At 38.2% G+C, this 26779-nt stretch overlaps 1 protein-coding gene across 1 annotated transcript; it reads left to right on the top strand.

Moving 5' to 3' along the window:
• The first annotated feature begins 1029 nt into the window (after nucleotides 1-1029).
• On the top strand, nucleotides 1030-22628 carry sh3bp5a (SH3-domain binding protein 5a (BTK-associated)). Its single transcript, XM_077230128.1, has 9 exons — nucleotides 1030-1413; nucleotides 2414-2476; nucleotides 5436-5564; nucleotides 13105-13269; nucleotides 13406-13536; nucleotides 15393-15435; nucleotides 16400-16619; nucleotides 18545-18844; nucleotides 21759-22628. The coding sequence occupies exons 1-9, from the start codon at nucleotides 1333-1335 to the stop codon at nucleotides 21944-21946; spliced, it is 1320 nt and encodes a 439-aa protein (XP_077086243.1). The 5' UTR covers nucleotides 1030-1332; the 3' UTR covers nucleotides 21947-22628.
• The last annotated feature ends 4151 nt before the right edge of the window (nucleotides 22629-26779 follow it).

The following is a 26779-nucleotide window of genomic DNA, read 5'->3' as shown; positions in this document are numbered from 1 at the left end:
CAATACTGAGACTTGCTACTGCCAATACATTCGCAGTCATGCCTCTGTGAGCATGTAAGACATGCGGCTGCTGCTGCACATGTAACATACATGTAAATAAAACCCGTAGCAGATTTATACAGGTGGAGCTGGGGAAGCAGGAGGGTTTCTGAAAGCATACTGCATATACTGCTAACACTAACACTACCATATTTAAATGTTGAGCCGCAGCTCATTGGCCGCTCATGGAGCAACAACCAATCAGCTGTGCAATCTATAATGATGTGATCTCTACCAAACGAGTTAAGGACCAATAAAGGCCTCATTATGCTTCTGCGTCAACTCCACGGCGTAGCTACGCCGTCACTCCTACGGCGTCGTTGCCGTTTTATGGTTCTGCGTCAGGTTGAGTTGCATCGCGGTGCATCTGACCAATCACAGCCCTTGTGGTCTGCGTCGCCTCGACGCGTAGTTACAATTTTTTGGAGGTGCAGGTCGAGCTACGCCGGAGGGGTTCGGGGCGACGCAGAGGGGTCTGCGGGGGTACGCCGTCGATTCGACGCAGAAGCATAAAACAGGCTTAAGCCTGCGCCATCTAGAGTTTCATGCTAGAACTTGGCATTGCCTTCAAAAATATTTATTTTTAATATCTCTGACGGACTGGGTCATATTATGACACGGCGCTGTTGTTATTTTGAAATGACAAAAAAAGTCAAATGAAATTAAACTTCTATTATTTGGACAAAGATTAAAATACTTTAAGTGCTAAAAATTGTTTCTTGTCATTCCTTAAAGTAATAAAAATAGTCATTTTAATATATTTTTTATGAACATGTCTTTAACTATGAATTCACAAAGGTAACAGGAATTATATTTTTGTAGTTTAATTTGACGTTAACAATAAAATCATCTATTTTTAGAGAGATAATTCAATGCTTATAGCCTATGTAGGCTACATATAAAATGTAACGTAGACTTTCAATAACCTGTTCTTTCCTTTACTCAAAAAGATCTATATCTAATCTATATGAATCTCTCTCTCCGCGGTCTGCGTGTGAACTGCAGTGACCCTCATCCAGGACACCGGAGGGGGCGGGCGAGATCTCAGCCGATCTGCGAGCTCGAGCGGCTCCGCATTCTCCTGTCTGCCGGTGTTTTGTGTGTTTGTGTCTTTGTAGATTTATATATTTTGGATATGAGGGATCGTGCGTGTTTCTTTTAATCGCGTTTGTCTGGATGAACTAATGGAGTGACCGCAGAAGCGCGGCTCTGCGCGGATCATCGGAGCCCGTTATCCCGGACAGAGACACGCTTTGTTCGGCTAATAATAAACGAATCGCGTCTACTCTTAAAATGAACGACATAGAGAAAGAGAATAAATCTGATGAAGAATCGGAGTCTCTGGAGGAAGAGGAGGTTGACCCGAGGATTCAGGTAGGCTACAGAGAAACAAAATCCATTTCGACTGATACATCTGAGAATTCACATCGACAAAATCCATTTAAAGCGGATTAACAAAACTCGACTGAATACTTAGGCTATGTTGTTTGGCTGTATTGATATGTTATATTGTTCTATATGTCGATCTTTTTAAAGTCATTCAGTGCTTAACCTTCCCATAACCTGAACTTGAAGTTAGACTGGGTCAAACTCTTTTTGACTCGTAGACATATTTCATCAGAAGTCTATAATATGCACCGATAATCTGATCAGCTAATGTTCTGTTGGTTCAGATTGTTCAACAGCTGGTGTTTGATTCGATCAGGGGAACCCCATTGTGACATCATCTCTTATATTCTGTTACATTGTTTCTTTGTTTGTTACATGGAGGAACCGCGTTGACACTCAGATACATCTTTAATTATGACGTCATATTTAGAATCCAATGTTAAGACTTGCTTATGCAGTGTTAGATTCCTTTTAGAATTGGCCTATAATGTTTTTTATTCGTTAGAAAACGATCTACAATTACCCATTAAAAGTATTTGGACACACTATTGTTTGACCTAGCACTGTTTCTATAAAGCATGGTTTTTGTGTCCAGATACATTGTCTATTTTTTTTAAAACACATTATCAGTTGTTTTATCATTTGAAACGTTATACTTTCTTTACAATAAATTACACTTTTAAATGCATTTTAAAATAAAACGTTTTGGTAAGAAAGTGCTCCAAAGAATCATGAAAAAACCTTTATGTAAGACTGTGCGAGTTGAACTGGTTTTTCATCCTCCACCCATGAAAGAAAATAATCCCGTAATGAAAACAACAGTGTGAAACATCTGTGTGTCATCAACGTGTAGCTAACATGGGAGGAATTGCATACATATGAGCTTCATTTCAGTGTTGGGTTACTTGAAGAACACTTTCCAGATGTTGCTGGCATTGCAACAGCCATCATACTGCGATCTCAACTGGCTTTATCTCTTCAACAGGGCGAACTGGAGAAACTGAATCAGTCTACCGATAACATCAACAGATGGGAGACCGAACTGGAGGTAAGGTTCACATGCCTGCTTTCTGCTGTCACTGTTTTTGCTGAAAATGGTTGCAGGCTGAATTCCAAAGACATGTCTAAAAGCTCAGCACCCTCCCCCTTCCGGCCCTGACCAATAGGATGTTTCCTTCATGTGACTGACACCCTTTTTATCTGCTGAGCAGACAGAGGAAATCTCTTCTATCCGAGTCTGGAATTCCTGCTCTGAAAGCCACAACAGCTAGATGAGTGTTTTAGGAACATATACTTCCTCGTTTCATTCCAAACCCCAGTGACTAACTCTCTTCTGTGGAACACAAAAGGAAACACAAATAGTAGTTAATTGCCCGTTGCTAAATTGGCACAAGAAATCTCCGTTTCCATGTTTTGGTTCAGATGATTTATGATTTCCTTTTTTAATACAGAATACACCCTTACTGGTACCAAGGCAAAGGCAAGGTGCCGAGTGACAATAACATGGTAGTCCAAAGTATTTTAAATAATACCATGTTATTATGGTTCAAAAAAACGTTTGTTAGTGCAAGAAATAATGAGCAAAATGCAGTCATAATCTATGTAAGGATTATTGTAAAATTAGCTTTATGTATTTGTATATGTGAATATCAGATATTTTTTGTAAAACAGGGTTAATCAGTGTTATTTTAGTATTTTTAAGGCAACATTGTAACTTTTGTTTAGTTAGTTTTTCGTCTAATATTTTAATATTTATATTATATATAATATATATATATATATATATATATATATATATATATATATATATATATATAGGCTAATAAATATATTTATATTATATATATTATATTTTTAAATTCCCTCATATTATTACATTTTATTTCAGCTTTATATCTATGAACTAAAATGCTTTTAAAAGTTTTAGTTAGCAATAATAACACTGGGTAGAATTCAGACATTCATAAGTCAGTAGCACTTTATAATAAGGTTTCATTTGTTAACATTAGTTAATGCATTAATTTATGAACTAACCATGAGCAATACATTTGTTACTGTAATTACTTCGCAGTGCATTAACTAATGTTAACAAATAAAACTTTGAATTTCAATAATGTATTATTAAATGTTGAATTTAACATTAACAAATATTAATAAATGCTGTAGAAGTGCAGTTCATTATTAGTAATATTATTATTGTTAACTAATGAAACCTTATTGTAAGTCCTCTTTTTGTTCCTCATCCTCATTTAGAATGACAAATGATCCCTCAGTTCTCTGTTTATAACTGTATTTGGCCTGTGAATAATCAGCAGAAGGATCTTTCTGTCAGAGGAAGTCTAAATCCCTCTGACGTGTCTTTTGTCACTGGGGTCCTGTGTGGAAGGATGTAGATGTCAGTGTTTTTAAATATGTCCAAACCCAGTCCACAACAGATTCATGACCGGCAGAACTGGACACGATACTCAAACACACAGGCTCCGCTGCTCATCTTATGCAACAAATGTGATTGTTTCTTTCTGCTGAGGGAGAGTTTTCTGTCTAGAAAGCAGGGTGTAGATTCCTCCTTAACTGGGTTAAATGCTGAATTGAGTTAGCTGAAGCAGCGCTTTTCAGGGAGCAACAAAAGGCTGGTTATTGAAGCGTTTCATTTCTCTCATAATTCAGAGAGATTCCTGAGCAATACAGTGGATGTTGCCTGGATTCGATGAGACTGAGATTTATTCAGGTTTCAATGACTGTACTGTAATTCACACTTGTAAACACAAAGACAAGTATTCAGTAGTTCATACAGCTAAAGAGGTCAAGGGACTCAAACCTTAGACAGGACTCTTCACTGATGCATATTGCAAAAATTTTTTTGTTAACACTTTACAATAAGGTTCATTAGTTAATATTAGTTAACTTCCTTAGTTTACATGAACCAACAATGAACAATACTTCTTCAGCATTAATTATTTTTAGTTAATATTAATTTCAACATTTACTAATACATTATTAAAATCAAAAGTTGTATTTGTTAACATTAGTTAATGCACTGTGAACTAACATGAACCAACAATGAACAGCTGGATTTTTATTACTGTAACTAACATTAACGCAGATTAATAAATACTATTACAAATATATTGCTCATTGTTAGTAAATGTTAATTAATACATTAACTAACACCGTGTCCTAACTGCACATGACGCGCGATAAAAGGTATATCTTTTCCATGTTTATCAGAGATTTTGTCCTAACCAGCCGCGATGGCGACACGCGACAATTCTATTTTAAAAACGGTTTCTATTTTTCTGCGACGTCGCAGCTGGAACAACAAACACAGAGTGTGGCAAATTAATGATAATCTCAGTTACTGTTTATGTGCTTTATTTAATGTTGAAAGCATGCAATGTGACTTTGAATATTATTTAGAGCTCCCAGCTTTGTAGCTGTAAAAGCAACAATGGATAATTCACCTCAGATCTTGAAATTAAACAAATGGAAACAAGAACGTTCAAACTGTGAGTTTCTTGCGAGTGAGAATGGATAAGTAGGCTACATAATCAAATTCACAACTATTACACCATTTAAACATGATTAAAAATAGGCTACATAGCTTACTGAGTTACTAAAACAATATTTGTCAAAGATTACTCTCTGGTGCAGTGCCCTTGCCGTGAGACTCCGCCCACACGCTGTGGGTTTTGATTTGATTTTGATTTTGATTTTGACGCATCTCGCAGTTGCACCTAGTGTGGACCGGTGTGGACAGACAAATTATTTGTCTTCAAATTAGCTTTAATGCAATATTTAGGAGTGTGAGTGCACTTTATCAAGAAACAAAGTTGTATCAAGTTCCCGGTGTTTTCAATGAAGAACTACCCACTGAATTTGACAGATTTGTGAGTTTGGCCAATTGAATATTGAGATTGAGTGGCGCATGCAAATATTGAGTTTAGTTTGAGAGACTTGAGCATGTGTGATTTTAGATTCACTGTCTGTTATTGACCTCTGTTCTGCAGGATTCTCGGCAGAAGTTTCGCGCCGTCCTGTTGGAGGCCACAGTCAAACTGGACGAGCAGGTCAAGAAGATCGGTAAAGCCGTAGAAGACTCGAAACCGTACTGGGAGGCCAGGAGAGCGGCCCGCCAGGTGAGACGCAATACCTCACTGTGTTTTGCTGGAGTTAGTTTGGTGGAATCTTCTGGCATCTCATCTAGGGAATAAATGATTAGGAAAAACACATGAATGAAACACATAATGAAATATAGTCGTTCACCACGGTGAAAAGGAAAGCAGGCTAAAGAACAGAGTTATGTAATGAAGGTTTGGCTGTTGCCATGAGGCCCGTCGAACAGCAGGAAACAGCTGGTGACCCGGTTCAGTGGGCATGACTCTGGTTCACCGCATATATCTGTACCAGTATGTTAAACACCGGTAACTGTGGATCTGTGCAAAGTAAACTGTGTTGAAATTACCATAGCATGTCTAGAGCTGGACAATATATTAAAAATATTCATAATTCTTGTGATATAATATTGAGAGACAGATGATAGATACATACATACATACATAAATGCAAATCATATATATAAATAAAAACATAATACTATCAAAATAGTGCAACATATTTAGGGTTAATATCAAGGGTTAATTGTCTTTGTTATATTGCCCAGCTCTAATCTTTATTTATGCTTAAATAGCCATCCAAAATATAAAAAACAGAACAAAAAAATACATTATTTAGCAGTGCGAAACTATCTTGCTGACCTTACATTGTAGAGTGTCATGAACTAATTGTAGATTAACAGCAGGTTAGCATTATTAATGTATCGTATTAGTGTGTATATCAAAAAAAGTGTGATGTTACAAAAGAGTGTGAATCAAATTTTGGTGGACGAGTTTAAGAAAAACATGTTTGCCCCAGTTTAACTTCTCATAATCACATGACCGCCTTCCAGCCTGTGCTGTCAGCTTCTCAATAATGAATGACCTGCAGTGCAGCGTACAGATGGCGGTAATTTGTTTGCAAACAGGCCTTGGTGTTTCCTATAGATATAAACAGCGAGAGAGAAGATTGAACATGGTGTCCTTCTAATGTGTCTAAATGCATGAAAAGCCTCTTCTCCTCAGAACATCTTAGCTTAGTGACAGTTCAATCAAAATCTAGATTTTAATATGAGCAAGCATCTGTCATGTGATGTGAGTGTGCGTGAGGATGGATTTGAGATCCCTGCTGCTTTCAGCCATGAAATTCTCCATATTATCACCTTGTGACAGTGATAAATCAACACAAATTTTGCTCTCAAACTGTCATAAAAGAGCTTTTTATATCCAAGAGGTGACTTTAGTGAGAGTTCTGCTCAGCTTCTGGCTCTAACGCAATTACAACACCGCAAGTCAAAACCGAACCGAAGTGCAGTGTGTTTATCATAGATATACAGTGTACATTCAAATGTTTAGAGTCGCTAACATTTCTCCCTCTATATATATATATATATATAGAGAGAGAGAGAGAGAGAGAGAGAATTCTCATTAGACAAACTAATTTATTTTCAAATGAAGTGATGAAGAGATTGACTCTTATGAGAAAGCTGTGAGAAGCCTTCAGAAAGACAGAAGCTCCAGTCACTCGCTCATATTAAGTCTATTTTTATACGCATTAAAACAAAATGATCTGACATTAGTCATGAGTCAGTAAAGTGCCGCCAAGAAAAAGACAACGTTTGCCAATCTTTTAAAAGCTCCTGGTAAAACCTGATTCATTTAAGCTGAAGTATACACAGATAATAAGTAACACATCTGTACGTCAGCATCTACTCATGGACTTTCTTATTGCGAATGAAAAAGAAACATATTTTCCATCAAAAGAAACATAATAATTCAGATGGAGTAAATAATACACAGCGCACACACACACTGTTATTGATGTTAGCTAATATGATTTAATGGCTTGATTTAATCTTAATATAACCACTGTGTTTGATCTCTGTAAAGCTGAAGTCAGTGTGTGTGTGTGTGTGTGTGTGTGTGTGTGTGTGTGTGTGTGTGTGTGTGTGTGTGTGTGTGTGTGTGTGTGTACATTTCTCTGTGCTGGTAATCAAATGAAGTTGGTCTTGTGTAACTGTCCTGTCATCACTTTAAAAGATCTACATGATCTGTGTCAGTGGGTGAGACACACAGCTAAAACTGGCAATGCCAGCTGTCTCTCAGTCAGAATGCCAACGCTCACTTTACAGCCAATCAGAACACAGTACACGATCACACCTCCAATGAGCGACAGACAGACAGACAGACAGACAGACAGGCAGATAGATAGATAGATAGATAGATAGATAGATAGATAGATAGATAGATAGATAGATAGATAGATAGATAGATAGATAGATAGATAGATAGATAGATAGATAGATGACCTTAATGACCTTGATTCGGTGGTCTATCCGTCGGAATATCTGTCTGTCTGTATATAGATGTACGTGCGTGTCTTTTAACAGTGTTCAGTGTGTTCTGGCGCATCTATCGCCTCTCGTTCCTCTGGCATCTGTCCAGTCCTGTGACACGTGAGCAGCAAACATCCGACATCAATGACAGACGACTCCAACACGTGTCAGCTGACCTCACACCTCACGGCCCTACACAGCGTGTGTGTCTGAGTGTTGATTAGAGATGAGCAGAGGAACACACACACACACACACACACACACACACACACACACACACACACACACACACACACACACACACACACACACACACACACACACACACACACACACACACACACACACACACACACACACACACACACACACACACACACACACACACACACACACACACACACACACTATCATGGACAAATCAAGGTCATTTGAACTGACAGTACATGAAGGTGTAATGTCTCATATGCAAATGTAGAACTATTTTAGTTAGCCACTCAGTTGGACGTTCAAATATGCAAAATTTTGTTTTATCATTTCTTTTCTGCTCACAGCAAAATGTTGTCCAAACTTCTGTTTGTTCAAAATAGCATACTACAGTTCTACTTATATACTGTTTCTGCAGTATACTATGCACTTTATGCATGTATAAAATAAACATGACACACTACATTTGCACAAGAATTAGATTAGGTAATGAATGACACTTATAATATCAACCCACTCATTTTACTCATAATATTTGTTCAGTGTGCATTATGTATACAATATGCACATGCATTCATGGAATACCTGGAATGCTAACTACATTTGCCGTAATGTGCGTGTGTATAAAACAGTGCAATGAATATTGTATCCGATTATATACACTTGACCTAACCTTGTATTTAAAGTGTGATGACTGAATCAGAATTAATACAAGGCTTGATTTCTTTTTACATCTTTTTCTGGACTCAATATTTGATTTTTCAAAGGTTTCTTAAAATTAATAAAAATGCAAAATAATAATAGTTAGATTATAACTGAATATGACACAATACTACTGTTTATTGTTGCACGCTGCATCACATGCAATTAAAAAATGCAGCATACGTTATACAATGTAGTGAACTAGTGCACTGGAAATGCTAAACTTCCTGTTTTCTACACAAATATTTAGGCCTCAATTGAAGATTTATGTATTTGAATTGCATATATTAGTCAACTTGCTCAGTTTTAATATAGACAAGCTAATAAACGTAATGTAATGCATATTTTTCAGTCATATTCAAACGAAACCGGTATGATTTCTGTAATAGTACACATGAACATAAACTATAACCAGGTATATTAAAATACACAATAACCAGGTATATGAATTTTTAATCAATCAATACAATTTGTTACAGTCTTTGAACTAATTGAATATTGTTTGTTCCACAACTAGCCATATTCAAACTTTTTAAATGAATACATTCAATTGTTGTCACAACTATAATATTTATGCTCATTCTAGTATGTATTTTGAAAATATGGTTATTTAAAGTTTTTAAATAAATGCAAAGAGCTAATAATAAACTAGCCATTTAGTTTTTTACACTTCAGGGCCACCAAATTGTTCTGCAAAAGCAAGAAAATTGTAATCTGATGTCAAATGAATTATGCTATAATAGGAAAGATTGTGGACAGAGAGAGAGATGGCGAGAAAGAGAAGGAGCTCGTATTGCATAAATCATAGTCATGAAGAAAGAGCCGGATTGTTTACTCGGATCCCTGTGGATCTGTGCTGAAGGAAAACAGCCGTCTCGTTTTGGACAAGGTTGTGGAATTCCACTGGTTTGCTTAATGGAGATCCACACTCTCGCTTGTGTATAAAAGATGTTCATATGTTTTCATAAAGGGATGTCAATTAAAAGACCTTTACGTGTGATCAGGCTAAAACCAGCTGGAGGAAGTTTGTAGATTATTTACAGACAGTGAGCAAACATACTTCTGCATTTAATGCGAATGCTAATAAAAACACAGGGAACTTTCCTGCGTTTAAAGGAGTGATTGTGTCAGTAGAGCGGCTCCTTTCCTCCATTTCTTCGGGTGGATGAACTTGCTTTGATCGTCAAAGCGGGAATAACGGTGACGGTTTTAATCCGATCAGACGGAGTTTAGGGTCCGTGAGGTGATTCTGCATCTTCAGATCATACTGAGCTCATTAAATGGTAACTCTACACGATTTCATGAAAGCTGCTCATGAAAGATTCATCATGTCTGACCGAGTTTAGGAAGAAAATAGGTCAGCAAACCAGAGAAAATCAAACTTGTGCTGCCTTTCAAACACATTACCACCAGGAGGAAAGAATGGGCAGTATAAGAAACGGACAGTGCATTTCTGTCCCCTTGTCATTCCAGACACACAGAACATAACAAGTGTGTGTGAACAGACAGGCAGATGAGCGAGTGTGTGTGATTTTGACCTTAAAAGCTCCACAGCAAGTGAGAACCTTCATTGACGTAACTCTAATCTGTCATTACAGTGTTAAGAGAGCTCAGCTTCACCTGACCTTAACCTTGACCTCGTGAGTGAAATTGTCTGAAGGCGATCGGATCACAAGTGGACGACACTAAACACAGGTGTAAACGGGGTCTAAAACTTTTTGAGTTCATTGAGGTCAGAGGTCATTGAAAACATTCGACCGGATTGCTGGCTTGCTCACTGGATCGAATGCGCTTTGAACCGCCACAAAAGACCATCTACTAGATGTGTTTCCAGCTTCTAGCATCTCTCATTGTGATCAGTATGTTAGGAATCAGTGGGACACTGGAGGGTCTTTAGGAGTACAGGTCATCACGAGTTACATCACAACCACAGTGACGGCTTTATGGCTGTCGGTTCTCCAGACTCCGGCGGGCCGACACACACGCTCTTTTGTGACTGAGCAGCTCGGTCAAAATCACAGTATTATGACACACAATGGACAGTTGACAGATCAGGAGAAATGCATCATCTCTCGTCATCTCTATATAGGCCGTGTTCTGGTTTACTCTGTGGTCATGTGCTGCACAACTGGGTGTTGATTGAGTCATGGATTTTGTAATAGCCAATACTGAAAAAAGAACATTTATAGAACAGTGTGCACAGAGGCCAATATAAAGATTATAATAATATACACTACTGTACAAAAGTTTGGGGTTTCAGTAAGATTTAGTAAGACGTTTTCAGTAAGAAACTTGCATTAAAATGACCAAAAGTGACAGTAAAAACAGTTAAGGTTTTTATTTCAAATAAACGCTTTTCATATGAACCTTCTATTCATCGAATGTATCACGGTTTCCTCAAAATATAAAGCAACACACCTGTTTTCAACATTGATAATAATCAGAAATGTTTCTTGAGCAGCAATTCATCATATTAGAATGATTTCTGAAGGATCATGTGACACTGAAGACTGGAGTAATGATGCTGAAAATTCAGCTTTGATCACAAGAATAATTTACATTTTACAATATATTCACATAGATAACAGCTATTTTACATTGCAATAATATTTCACAGAATTACTGGTTTTACAGTATTTTTAATCAAATAAATGCAGCCTTGGTGAGCAGAAAAATCTTACTGACCCCAACATTTTTTATGCTAGCATAGGCCTACTAATTTATTATAATACCGTTTAATGACAAATAAGACCTACCGGTACACAAACAAACACCTTTTCAATTCAAAATGTTTTTAAAAATCACCAAAAACCCTTAAAAACCACCCGACTGAGAAGCCAAAGCAAATGTAGATTCCAGCCTTTAATGTCTCAGTGTATCGCTTCAGACTTGAGTGTGGAGCGTTTGCCCACGCAGACATGCCATCATCACATCCTCGCATTAGCAGCGGTCTAAATAGAGCTATTGTTTGATGCTGAACATGCATTGTTTCATGATGTTGAATGCTCAGTTTTGAACAATGGTCAGAAAGGTCAGTTCTGGACACGTTTGACATGTCGCATCACCAAAAGTGCTTATGAACCCGAGGAAACCAAGCGTTCCCCTCATCTCGCTAATGCAAAGTGACGTGTAAGTGTGTGAGTCGTCTATCTGGAGAAGTGCACGACGTCTCTCGCTCTCTACCTGCACACTGTACTGAGCACTTCTGTCTTCTTCCATGCAAAACAGAAACGTTCACACAGCGCGGACCGAGCCACTGACTCCAGCTGGGATTAATATGAAGCTAGTATCCAGTTTTTGAATCTCCTGTCATGAGATTAAAGCTGGAATACTTTTTTAAATAAACACTCTTATAAATAAAGGTTCTTTATTGGCACTGATGGTTCCATGAAGAACCTTCAAAATCCATGGAATCTTTCCATTCCACAAAAGGGATCTTTAGAATATTAAAATGTTCTTCGCACTAAAAAAAATGGTTCTTTTAAGGACATTTCGCTGAAATTTATTTTGGGGAACCAAAAACCCCCTTTTAGAAGCTGAGAAAATGACAATTATTATTAGATTCTGTATAACTGAGAAAAGCCTCATGGATTTGATTGCAGAGATGATTGAGTTTTATGAAATATACATTAGCTTCTTGTCTCAAGCTGTGCTAGTTTTCTTTATGAATTCTTCAGCAGAATATAGATTTGAATAATGTAAGAGGGATCGTCTGTAAATGAGAAGCTCATCCCACAGACAGACAGAGCCTGGTCATGTGATCTATTAAAGCTGAGCAACTTATGCCGTGACCGATGAAGCTTTATGGTTCATTGCGGGGAAATTAAAAGAAAACTAAAGATTAAATTGTGTGGTAACAGTTTAGAGTAAGATCCTATTATGGGATTAATGCTAAATAATGTTAACAAATGTGGTACCAATTGAACACACACTTAGATCACACTGTAATTCTTTCAGAAAAAGAATCTTCCCAGGAGAGTTTCTCACAATGTCATTGAATTGTGGTACAGTTGCGTCATCAATATGAGCAAATGACGGAGTATTGACAGCAGTTGTTTACTACGGTTTCTTGGTAACACTAAGGATGTGTCATCATCATTTACGTAACAACATGTGCACACTTGAATCTGTCTGCTGCCAATGCATTGCAAGAGATGAAGAATGTGAGCTACTCGTTGAAGACAGTTTCTGCTGAAACATGATTTATTTATTAGTCTGCAAATTGTGCTTTAGCAAATGATACCGTATTGCGTTCATACCAATTGTGAGCTTACACATACTTAATTTCAAGAGTTTGGAAATCAGGCCTGAAACTATGGTAATATTCTGACGTGTTTCAGGCTCAGGTTGAAGCTCAGAGAGCCACACAGGAGTATCAGCGGGCCATGGAGATCCTGCGGGCGGCGAAGGAGACCATCGCTCTGGCCGAGGAGCGTCTGTTAGAGGAGGACAGCAGGCAGTTTGACTCGGCCTGGCAGGAGATGCTCAACCACGCCACCCAGAGGGTGAGAGACACAACACCACGCACCATAAACATGCTGTACTACTGTATATATGAGTTCCTGTAGCTGTAGGCCACAATATTCTGTTCTATGATATGCAGTTAATTTGATTCTGAACTGCTCTGATTGGCTCTTCCAGGTGATGGAAGCGGAGCAAACCAGGACACGCAGTGAACTCGAGCACAGAGAAACAGCGACCAAATACAACGCCGCCATCAGCCACATGAGACAACTGGAGAAGAAGCTCAAACGCACCATCAACAAGTCCAGGTCAGAGGACAACCATCCATCCATCCATCTCTCTATCCATCCATCCATCCACCCATCCACCCACCCATCCATCCATCCATCTATCCATCCATCCATCCATCCACCCACCCATCCATCCATCCATCCATCCATCCATCCATCCACCCATCCATCCATCTCTCCATCCATCCACCCATCCATCCATCCATCCATCTCTCCATCCACCCATCCATCCATCCACCCATCCATCCACCCATCCATCCATCTCTCCATCCACCCATCCATCCATCCATCCACCCATCCATCCATCTCTCCATCCACCCATCCACCCATCCATCCACCCATCCATCTCTCCATCCACCCATCCATCCATCCATCCATCCATCCATCCATCTATCCATCCATCCACCCACCCATCCATCCATCCACCCATCCATCCATCCATCCATCCATCCATCTATCCATCCACCCATCCATCCATCCATCCACCCATCCATCCACCCATCCATCCATCTCTCCATCCACCCATCCATCCATCCATCCACCCATCCATCCATCTCTCCATCCACCCATCCACCCATCCATCCACCCATCCATCTCTCCATCCACCCATCCATCCATCCATCTCTCCATCCACCCATCATCCATCCATCCATCCACCCATCCATCCACCCATCCATCCATCCACCCATCCATCCATCCATCCATCTATCCATCCACCCTTCCATCCATCCATCTCTCTATCCATCCTTTCATCCATCCATCCATCTCTCCATCCATCCATCCCTCCATCCATCCGTCTCTCCATCCATCCATCCCTCCATCTATCCGTCTCTCCATCCATCCGTCCCTCCATCCATCCGTCTCTCCATCCATCCAGCCAGCCATCCACCCATCCATCCATCTCTCCATCCACCCATCCATCCATCCATCCATCCACCAATCCATCCATCCATCTCTCCATCCACCCATCCATCCATCCATCCACCCATCCATCCATCCATCCATCCATCCATCCATCCATCTATCCATCCATCTCTCTATCCATCCTTTCATCCATCCATCCATCTCTCCATCCATCCATCCCTCCATCCATCCATCTCTCCATCCATCCAGCCAGCCAGCCATCCATCCCTCCATCCATCCGTCTCTCCATCCGTCCCTCCATCCATCCGTCTCTCCATCCATCCATCCAGCCAGCCATCCATCCATCCATCCATCTCTCCATCCATCCATCCATCCATCTACCCACCCATTTATCTATCCATCCATCCTCATATCCATCCACCCATCCTTCATTCCAAACACCCACCCACCCATTTATCCACCCATACATCAATGCATCAGTCTGTTTTTGATATACATGCACTACCGCTCTAAAGTTTGTAAGATTTGTTTTGTAATTAATTAATGCTTTTATTCAGCAAGCACACATTAAATTGATCAATCAACAGAAAATCTTTGTTCGAGGCATTTATATAAAGATAATACAAATAAATCATGTTGCAATGAACATAAAGAGGAGACACCCTAAAATCTTGCTGAAACAAGTTCTGCAAGCACTCGTTCTACAGGACTTGCATCATTCATAATGATTCATTTCAAAAACATATTTGGGAATAAAATTATGTTTGCTTCAGAAAACCCACAAAATGTTTCCTCTCTCTCACATATAAATGACCAAAGCTCTGTGTTTCCCCACCCCTGGCCTCTGCTGTGGATGTTCAGTGTAGTTCAGCGTGAGGCGTCTCTAATGTGTTCCAGATGTGCTTCTGCTGATGGAATGTGCCGGTTCTTTCACAGAGCTCTGTTGTTGCCATGGCAACCGGCTCTTAGACTCATTCTGTTCCTATCGTTCTCTTTCTCTCCCTCTGCAGGCCGTACTTTGAATTAAAGGCGAAATATTATCTGCAGCTTGAGGTACGTCAGTTCTTATTTGGCACAAAATAACTTTTCATTAAAAAATCTAATATTAATTTTTTTAATTTATATTTATATAAATATATTTATAGATATTTTCTTTTCATTCATATTTATTTAGTTTATCTAAAGAAAATGAAGGCTAGTTTTAAAACAATTAAGTACTCATTACACCCTTAATTCTCATTACTGTAATATGAATAAAATAATTTAAAATTTTTATTTTATATAATCCGAAATTATTTAAATTGTAATGTATTATGCATCATTGTAGGTTTTGTTGTACTGACATTAACTTCTGTTGATGTATATAAATCATTGTACTACAGTAATTTTTGTAATATTTTAAAACTTCTTCAATTAAATTTAAATATAAATTAAAAATATTTGTCAAATATTTAAAACATTATATTTAAATTAAATGTATTTTTTAAATATTATGTTTTAATGTATATTTTATTAAATAAAAATACAGTATGTAATAAAGTAATCTCAGGAGAATTACTCAGAATAATGGAAATTACAATAAATATATTTTTTTAAACATACAAGCTCATTACAGTAATGAGACTACTTCAATTAAATGTATATTTAAATATTATGTTTTAATATATTTTATATTTTATTTAAAAAATACAGTATGTAATACAGTAATGATAATCTCAGAAGAATCATTATTATGAAAAATCTAAATATAAAAATAAGATAAATAAATTTAAATAAATAAATATATAGATAAATTTAAATACATACAAATTACAGGCGCATTACAGTAATGAGAATTTGGCAGGAAATGTGCTAATATGTTTTTAGACATTTTCTTTAGACAATTTTTGCATGTTTTTAGTCATTCAAGAGTATTCCTTTTAGAAACACAAACTAACATGTAAATTTGATCTGATTTTGGATAATAAATATATGTGACCTGTTCTCCGCTTTACCTTGTCCTCCATCTCCCATACAGCAACTGAAGAGACGGGTGGACGAGCGTCAGGCTAAACTGACCCAGGCCAAAGCCGAGTACCGGACGGCCCTTCGGAACCTGGAGACCATCTCGGATGAGATCCACGCACGGCGCCGGCTCTCGGCCATGGGGCCCCGGGGTCGAGGGGTGGGGGCCGAAGACGACGGGGCCGCGGCCGACGACATCGCCAACTTCAAAATGGAGTCTGACGGCTTATCGAGTAAGTGAGATCATACATAATGCATATTATAATTCAGTTTGTAATACATACAGCAGTCCTAAAAAGAAACATTTCACAAATATAAGTTCATTTGGTTTAAAATGGTATATGACATTTTATCCAATTCAATAAAATTCATTCATTTTAAGTGATTTTTATATTTTTTTGTGACAATGTATAAGCGAAAAAGTAGTTTACACCCGTTTCTCTGATCCCAAATCATGCTGAATTACAATCGAATCTGTCAAGCAGTTTCACTCAACCTTATCATCATTTTTTACTTAGTTTTAATTTAAAGCAACTAACTAAAATTTAAAAGTTGCTTTGGCAACTTAGTGCTGATACAAAATCATTTTATTTTAGACTGAGTATATCGTTTTTATTCATTCTTATTTCAGTTTGATTTCGCTTCAGCTGTGCCTGTTTCAGATCAGAGAGACAAAACAAAATGTAGCTATTACAGTGGCACAAAAAAGTGAATATAAACTTCTAGGGGTGTCACGATTCTCCAAATCCTCGATTCGATTACATTTTCGATTCTAAGGTCACGGTTAGATTCGATTCTCGATTTTTTTTTTAAGCACAGGTTGCTGTTGCTCCTAAAAAGCTGAGATCAGGTCATCGCGATCTCACACATCTCTGTTATTATCAGTGAAGCTGACTGCACAATGAATCTTTCATAATATATAGCCTACACTTTGTTTGTTATAATTAGAGGATTTGCCAGCTTACAGAATTCAGCACTGAACAAAAAGTCCGTTTTGAGCGGTGAGGAGAGTCTATCTTAAATGCTTCTGATTGGTCATTGCGTTCAAGAAATCAACACATATGTCTGTGATTGGCTAAATCGCTCAACGCTGCAAACATGTTATAAATAGAAACTCTGGCCTGTAAATCGTTTCTATTTTGTTTTAGTTGTTCTTGTTGCTTTTTTGCAACAGATGAAAAAAATTTATTAGTTTTTATGTTTTATTCATAGATATTTCTAGTTTGCTGGAGTCCCGCGAATCGTTTTATTCTCCCGCACACACAGAGTGAATGCATTACCGCCCGCGCTCGCACTCGGCCATCAAATCTAGTCCCGCGCCGCACTCTATTGCGTTGGGAGTGCACGTCTATAGATCAAGAGCCCGGCCCGAGGATAGTGACGGGAAATATCGGCCAAGTTCGGGCTCGGGCATAGAATCCAAGTTAGAGGAATCACAGCCTTTCAACACGTGTGTTTTTTTCACGCGCCGTGATGAGTCGTTCATGAACGATCCGTCATTGCCCTCTGTCACGCGACAAATGAACAAAAGACTCGGAAGGTCAAGTATTAATGTTCCCTGTAAATTACTTTTGACTGCATTATAATGATTTCTTAATTCAGAATATGATCAAGATTGCGTTGGATGTGTTCGGGGAATTTGCCTGTTAAAAGTATAACATTTAAAGCCCCTGAAATGACTAGAAAAAAGATTAGTTAATTTTGATGAACGAGATTGAACAATAGAGTCAGTAAAACGATCCGAACTTTCCATCACGGGCGCAACATGGGGGCGTGGCAGTATCGACGATTCCATTTTTTATTTCGATTTTTGAGTTTGTGAATTAATTTCGATCGATTTCGATTTAAAATCGAAATCGTGACACCCTTATAAACTTCCAAAAATTATATATTTTATTGCATCAGATAATGAATTATCATATTTGACCATTCCGCATCAAACAAACTTCTATTTGTGAAATGGTTTACTAACTTTCCAAGGTCGCTGTATGTATTTAATAATTTCTAGTCCCTTCATTTTTACATTTACATGCAATTTGTCAAAAAGCCAAAAATAGTTGTAATATACACTTCCAGGTTAGATAACTGTATTGGTAAGCAAGCAAGAGAAGAAATAACAACTAACAATATTCCAAATGCTGATGTGTTTTTTCTACAGTGATGTCAGTGAATTTCGAGGACAGCTGCAAGTACACGGCATCAGAAGAGGATCCCGAGACACAGTCCACCGGCAGCCGGAGCTCCACATCTGCACCTCTCGACCTGCCCTGTCCGTTCCCCTCGTCTTCCCCTCCATATCCCCTGCTCTCGTCCTCCTGCCCGTCTCCCTCCGCCGGCCCCGAGCTGCTCCAGCTGCCCGGCTCGGGGTCTCTGGAGGGCCTCGAGCAGGAGTCTCCGGTGCTGGGCCCTCGCAGCGAGTGCAGCGGGGCCTCGTCACCAGACTGTGAACAGGAACGAGGTGAGAGCCAACAGACACTAAACCATGAGGACTATGGAGCGATTATTGGGTCAGATTGATAACTAAAAGTCTAAAACTAAAAGTCTTAAACAAAAACTAAAAGTCTAAATCTGAAACTAAAAGTCGAAGTCGAAAACTAAAAGTCGAAAATAAATTTGGTATTTAGGATTGGGCATTTTGTACTTAGGATTGGGCATTTAGTCATTTAGCCATTTAGGATTGGGTATTTGGTATTTAGGATTGGGCGATTGTATGCAAATAAGGAGGCGTGGGCCAAATACTGGAGGCTGGGTTTGAAATGGCTGGTGCGCAGAGGCTCCTTATGGACAGCAGAGGGAGCTCCCAGTGCTAAGGAGTAGAGATGCGCGGATGGGCTATTATTTCATCCGCAACCGCATCACAAAACTCATCATCCGTCCGCCACCCATCCGCACCAACGTTTTTGACCAATTTTCCCGCCCGCCATCCGCTGATACAAGGCGCTGCTGATGACAGCCGCGAGACTAGAAACCGCCCGCCACCCGCCCGGATTTAATTAAAATATTTTTTTTCGTCACGTCATCCGCCCGATCCGCGGTTTATCCGCGGAATCCGCGGCTATAACCGCCAACCGCGCATCTCTACTAAGGAGCACACTGGTAGAGCGTCCTCTTCAAAGTGAAAGTTGTCGTGCTCTGCCATCCATGTTGGCTGCCACATTAACAATGGCAAAGCCAGAGCTAGCATCTTTGTTGAGACAGGCGCTGGAAGTTGAAGTTATCACATTATAAAGTACAGTGCGAGGACTGTACTTTATAATGTGATAACTTCAACTTCCAGCCCTGCTCACTTGCTGTGTTTGGTTTCATTACAGTGTGCTCCTCAGCACTGGAGCTCCCTCTGCTGTCCATAAGGAGCCTCTGCGCACCAGCCATTTCAAACCCAGCCTCCAGTATTTGGCCCATGCCTCCTTATTTGCATACACTCCTCAATCCTCAAATGCCCATCCTAAATCCTAAATACCAAATGCCCAATCCTAAATACAAAATGCCCAATCCTAAATACAAAATGCCCTATCCTAATGACCAAATTCCCAATCCTAAATACCAAATTAGTTTTCGACATAGACATTTAGTTTTCGACTTAAACTTTTAGTTTTCGACTTAAACTTTTAGTTTTCGACTTAGACTTTTAGTTTCAGATTTAGACTTTTAGTTTTTGACTTTTAGTTTTCAATCTGACCCAATAATCGCTCCATAGAGGACTGACTCAGATGTGTGGAGTCATAAAGTTACCGGGCAACTAGCGAGTTGTATTCACTTGCCAAAGACAGTTTTACTTACAAAGAATTGTGGCATGTTGATTATCCACAAAAATTAATAAAAATATTTTTGTTTTATTTATTTTACAGGGACCAGGCAATTCAAATGTTGCGCCAGAGTTAGCTAATTTGCATCTGTGGTCCCTGGACAGGATGTTGTTACATAAAATTACACCTCTCCATTATAATCCAGAAAAGTTAAGAAAATAATAATAATATTACATCACAATATAACAAATTACAATATCAAATCACAAAAACTAAAAATAATAATGAAAAAAAATCCAAATTAGATAGATTTTTCTTAAGCCATAATTTTTTTTAAAAAATGTTTCTTTATTATATTTTCAGTTTTTATAATAAACAATAAACAAGCCAGAATGATTAAGCCATAATTTAAGTGCAGTTGCTTGTCCCTCATTATCTTAAAAAAAAAAGCAAAAAGGCACTTACAATGGATGTAAATGGCAGTAAATCTGTAAACATTAAAATGCTGAATGATTCAAAAGATCCTTCCAAAGAAAGTCAAAAAGCCCAATGCTTGAAATTAATTTGATGCGCATCCCAAAAAATGATCACATGCTGAGATTCTATCAATCTTCTTTTTATTACAAGTGCAAAAAATAAAGCACAGTCTTTGGAAACATTTTTTCCTTAAATACAATTTCTTACATATCATTCAACACATGTACATTTAATTTAGCAATTATAGACCAGTTACTCAATAAGCAATTAACAAATCCAAAGGAGGAGAAAATAAACATGACAGATTAAAGTCTTCATTCAGTCCATGTGGTTGTACAGTATTGAGACGAAAAAATCCATTTGCTTTCAGTTTGTAATAATCTCTATCCATATTCGTACAACGACGTGTTGGAAGTACCATGTCTATTCCACAAAAAGACATCTCATTAACTGGGATAATTCACCTGTGGGAAATGTCTATCAACTGGTGATTTACTATCATGCATCTCTATTTATAGCACTCCTGTGTTCATTAATACGGAATCTCAGCTTTTTTGGGATATGCAGCAAATTAATTTCAAGCTTTGAGCTTTTTTGGAAGGATCTTAATATATCTTGGAATCATGTCAAACGTGGATTGAAAAATGCGCAAGATCCTTTTCTCTCTTTTTGATTAAATAGTATAGCCACAAGATGTAAATAATATGCATGTAATCATGATTTTAGTGTGAAAAAATAAAACACATTTTTGTTATATCCACTCTTACACCTTTGTCACAATGCCATAAGCCCGAAAAGGACTGTAAAAATGACGTTAACAGCTCAAATAATACACATGAACAGAAGTATTAATGTAAGTGCTTTTATAAAATGTTTAACATTTCTGCTTTCAAATCTTCAAAAAATACACCTATTCACTTCCATTAAAATTGCTACACCATAACCTTGATTTTTACTTTCTTTTAAAGAAACCGACAAGTCAAATTTATTTTATTATGGTAATAAACAAACATTATGCCACAAATACTGTCGACTGAGGTTAACTTCTTCTAAGCCTGAACATATCTTTAATTTAAGATGTGATTTCTGACATCCATTTGAAGTGAATAAATGAACAGATTCTGACCAGTTGTGTGTGTTTCGGTACAGGTGAGAGAGCAGACGGCGCAGAAGTTAAACCTGACAGAACGAAGAACATCAGCAGTCAGAAAAGCTCACGCCTGGAGAAGAGCCTGCGCAGTTTATCTCTCCAAACCGCAGACGACAACGACACAGACACTCGTTCTTTCACTGTGACCTCCAACACACCAGCAGTGCTGCTTCTCAACAGTGTTTAAACTCCTGCTATAGGAACACAAACCTTCAGCACAGGGGCCAAAGCAGGGGCCCGGATCTCACACTACAGTCCAGAAGGAGCCATTGTGTGAAACTATTATCATCTCAGTGTTACGGACATCTCATCTCAGACTGGTTTAAAACCAGAAAACCGTGAAAGTATTAGAATTGTCATGCAGACATCAGCTATGAAGTGATGGGAACTATATTGAACTTTTCATCATCACAGAGTGGATGTTCTTCATGTCTTCCTGAAATGTTTGTGTCGTGAATGGACACTGTTTGTATTGTATCTTCTGCAGCGGCGCCTCACTCGCTCACTTGAAACGACTCCATTTTGATTGTTGATGACACACTTACTAACTGTTGTAGCATAAACAACTAAGTGTCTGAATATGTCACCTGATTCTCCAGTGACTGTAAATAAAGCTTACGACTGAAAAGCGGCGAGAGGGAAAGCCTTAGCAGAGGATATCTGCACTTGTTTTTCACTCTGTCGGCGTTGTGCGATGAACTTTCTCTATAGTATTAGATTTACTCCACAGGTCATAACGTAACGAGGGACTCGTGTAGTTCAAAGCTATATATTTATACTCAATGTTTATCTTGTTATCATGATGTTATCGATGTGTTTTCATGGCACAAAGTTCTTATTTGTGTAATAAACAGATGCTCACAGCTTGAGTCTTTTTCCACTGTTGTGATTTCACACAGTAAGACGTTTTTATTCCAAAACAGAGTCTTAATCTTGTGATCTTGAGACCTCACCAGACTTCAGATCTCATAGGCCTCAGTCTCAAATTTAAAGGAATAATTCACCCAAAAAACGACAATTGTCATTATTTACTAATCCTCAAGTTGTGTTAAAATTTGACTTTCTTTCATGGAACAGAAAAAGATATGTTGTGACAAATACCATATAACATGGGGTGGGTATATGATGACAGAAGTTTTGGGATATTCTTGGTCTGGGTCTGGCTCAAATTATACTTTCGTTTTTTACGCGTGCACTAAGGTTTGCAGGGCACTTGCTGTAAATTTCATCGCTAGCATAGTACATGGATATTGTACGTGCACTATGGGGTGTGAAACTTGACAACACTAAGCAGCCAATCATTGCTTACCTTTCCGTGAACGGATGTTGTGACCAATAACATTAGAGGAGAAGTTTGACACTCGTTGCCACCCTCAGAGAATGCAGTAACTTTATTTAGCTAATTATCACAAAATAACTCCGTAATGTTATTGCTTCCCAGACAGCAGCATAGAGTCAGCCCAGATCCGGCCCACATCTGGTACGTGTGGAATCCCTGTGTATCGGATGTGGGCCGGATCTGGGCCAAAACTATGTTGCTGTCTGGGTTCCTGGTTGATTTGGTTATAGCAAGCTAGCCTTCATGTCAGTGCCAACAGTGAGCCTTTCATCAGCGGGATTGGTTTTAACTCTTTAGTCGCCATTGACGGAAATGTATGTCATTTATGAGACAACGCTTCCCTGGCATTGATGGAAATTAACGGCTTTCCATGTTTTCACTGTTATATGGTAGGGAGCGCTATGACACATCTTCTGAAGAGTGCTGAATCTCCTGATCAAAACAAAGGCGAAGAAGAAGCATAAACAAGCAATAGCATAAGCACTAAGCAGATGCATGTGTAAAAAAACCCCATCATCAACATTAAACAGCTTATCAAAACCGTAATGTTACTGAATGAAATGTTGACCCACCAGGACGAGGGAAAAACACGTTTTCTGAATCCGATCTAGACGTAGTCTTTGACAAAAACACGTTTTTCTCATGCTTTTTGTTCAAAATGTTGCTTTTTTATAAGACTTTCCCACATTCAAGTGTTGATTAAAAAAATAATGCATTAAACTAGATTAAAACTGTATATATATATATATATATATATATATATATATATATATATATATATATATTTTTTTTTTTTTTTTTTTTATGAAGCTAGAGGCTCTGTTCTTTTGATAAGTTGCATGTTCAGACATTCATACAACAAAATATTCTGGGGGCCATGTTTTTTTTTTTTTTTGAAAATGATCAAAAATGCTGGCGGCGGCTGGCAACTTTTTTTAATTTTTTAACGCTGGCTGGGAAAGAGTTAGTAGTAGAAAGTGAAAATAAAGGTTAGGTAGAGGTCACAATGCCATGCTAGCTTACATGGAAAGGGGATAACTAAGGTTATAAAATAATCAAATGAAATGGGACTTATTGTCCAGTTTGTTGAAATTATTATATCAACAAACTGGCCAAACTAATATTTCAAAATAATGTCATCCCAAAAAGTAAGAACTGTAAAAATGCAGGGTATGCTCTATCCATTGATAGACAATGATTGCATTTATGTAATGTGAGGAGTCATTTTCTTACACGTTATTTGACACATATTTGATATAAATTTGAGTGCTCATTGTAATTCAGTTAGAAAAAGATATTGTAGCATAGGGACTACCAGCTATCGGTTGGAGGTTTAACAAGCCATGAAAGCCTACAACCATTTCTAGTAGTGCTCAAGATGTTGAAAAGAAACAGTATCACATTCTTAAGACCTGCAATATGGGAATGTGCTGTTGTTCTTATTTGGAAGGAGATTGGAGAATGGATTTAACAAATATAACCTTATACTTGGTCTTCTTGGTGATAACACTTCTACCACAAGGTGTCAGCAAAGCACATTTTGGATTAATAATGACAGGTTTCATTATTGCAGCAAGATTATTTGTGAAACTATGGGAAAGTTTCGTTGATTCACAAAATCATCTGAACTCACTGAAGGGGTTAAATTTATGACCGAAACAGCTTACTTTGAATACATGATATCTGGAAGAAAAGAAAGGGGGGGGGGGGGGGTGATAATTATTATTAGAAATATTATAATAAATAGCACACTTACACACCCTTGCCACTAACAATAATAATACAAACAAATATTATATATATAAAAAACTTTGGCGGAGAAGGGGTGGGCGGAGTTTCCTTTGCAGCTCATTTAACGCATTTAACGGTTCTGGTACGCACTACGCAGCAGTTCATGCCATCGACCGCTACTGCCTATTGGCGCGGACGAGCCATTATGGGATTAGATTTCGGTCACAATTCTGCGCGCGCAAAATCACATTTTGAGCGCGCAAAGGGGCATTTCGCACGCGCGTGAACTGAGTTTTGCGGAGAAATGTTCATCTCGCAGATAAGAAAATATTTTGAGCGAACGAAAATCAATTTTGCTTTTAGAATAAGTATTTGGATGTGCGCAGACGTTCTCTTTCGCATGTGCAAAGTTTCACTTTCTTGCTCCTTTCATACCAGCCTCTAAGCGCAGACAGCTGGCTTGCTCAACACAACCCAGCTGCTAAATTCTGATTGGCTAGCTTGTCAACAAATCACAAGACTCCCTGCATCACCGACTGTGGAAGAGGAAAATACATGGTGGAAGATATTTATGTTTAATTAGTTTAATGGCTTGATTTAAGTTCAAATGTCTACCACTCGACGACCACAGTTTATTTTTTAGCTATTTATTTTTGCTTATTGTTAATCAAAATCAAATCGTACTATTACTGTACATAATGGCATGTCCCAGTGTTTGCTACCCCTCAAGTGGTAGTTCTAACTTCTTTCTGAACTGCAAGTTATGTAATTAACATTAGTGAAATATGAATGTGACCGAGCTGGGGTCTCAAATTTTACACATTTTCAGAAATGAAGATGGACAGACTTTTCCCCTTTTAATGAAATAAGTGTGTAAAAACGGTACATCACTGACATTAGAATAAAAAAGCCATCAAATAAACGTAGAAATGCAATGTAATAACGTTAAAATAATAATCAACTTGATATCCTTGGAATTATTTAAACAAAAACATTCACAGCAGGGGGTTCTGTAAAACAACTATCATACTAAAAAAAAATATACTGTATTTTCTTATATACTATTTTAGAATAGATAGTGTGCACATTGGGATGCAGGCTTGTTCCCCTAACTGCAAAAAAAATAAAAATCTAATTATGAGAGTAATTATAAAGAAGTCTTATGAGTCACACACCCAAGATTTTCACTTACAGTTATATTTGCATATGTTTGCATTGTTACCCACATGTCTTTCTTTCTTTTTTTTGCAGTGAGAGGAATAAGCCTGCATCCCAATGTGAACACTATCCATCCTAAAATAGTATATAAGAAAATACAGTATATTTTTTTCAGTATGCTAGTTGTTTTTACAGAACTTCTCTGCTGTGAATGTTTTTGTTTACTTGAACTTAAATTGAAGTTTTCAATCCATTAAACAAATTAAACATAAACATCTAATACCATGTATTTTCCTCTTCCACAGTCGGGGATGCAGGGAGTCCTGTGATTGGTTTTCAAGCCAGCCAATCAGAATTTAGCAGCCTCATCTCTGATTGGCTGGAATTATGGCATATTGTAATGCTGGGTTGTGTTGAGCAAGCGAGCAGACTGTGCTTAGAGAGCGCGTACGGCTGGTACGAAAGGAACAAGAAAGTGAAACTTTGCACATGCAAAAGAGAAAGTCTGCCCACATCCAAATACTTATTTTAAACGCAAAATTAATTTTAATTCGCTCGAAATATTTTCTTATCTGCGTGACGAACATTTCTCCTCAAAACTCAGGTCACGCGCGTGCTAAATTCCCTTTTGCGCGCTCAAAATGTGATCTTGCGCGCTCAGAATTGTGACCGAATTCTAACCCCATAAGCCGTGGGGCCGCCATCTTAAACCGGTCACCCGCTCCGCTCAGTGTAATCTGTTTGGCAGGTGCAATGAGTTGCCAGCGCATTTAATTAATCATATCTCACTGA

Source organism: Siphateles boraxobius, unplaced genomic scaffold (genome assembly GCF_051911475.1).
Source record: "Siphateles boraxobius isolate OS27281-9 unplaced genomic scaffold, OSU_SipBor_1 139, whole genome shotgun sequence".
NCBI lineage: Eukaryota > Metazoa > Chordata > Actinopteri > Cypriniformes > Leuciscidae > Siphateles > Siphateles boraxobius.
The sequence above is the reverse complement of the archived record's forward strand: the minus strand, read 5'-3'. Positions and strand labels throughout refer to the sequence as shown.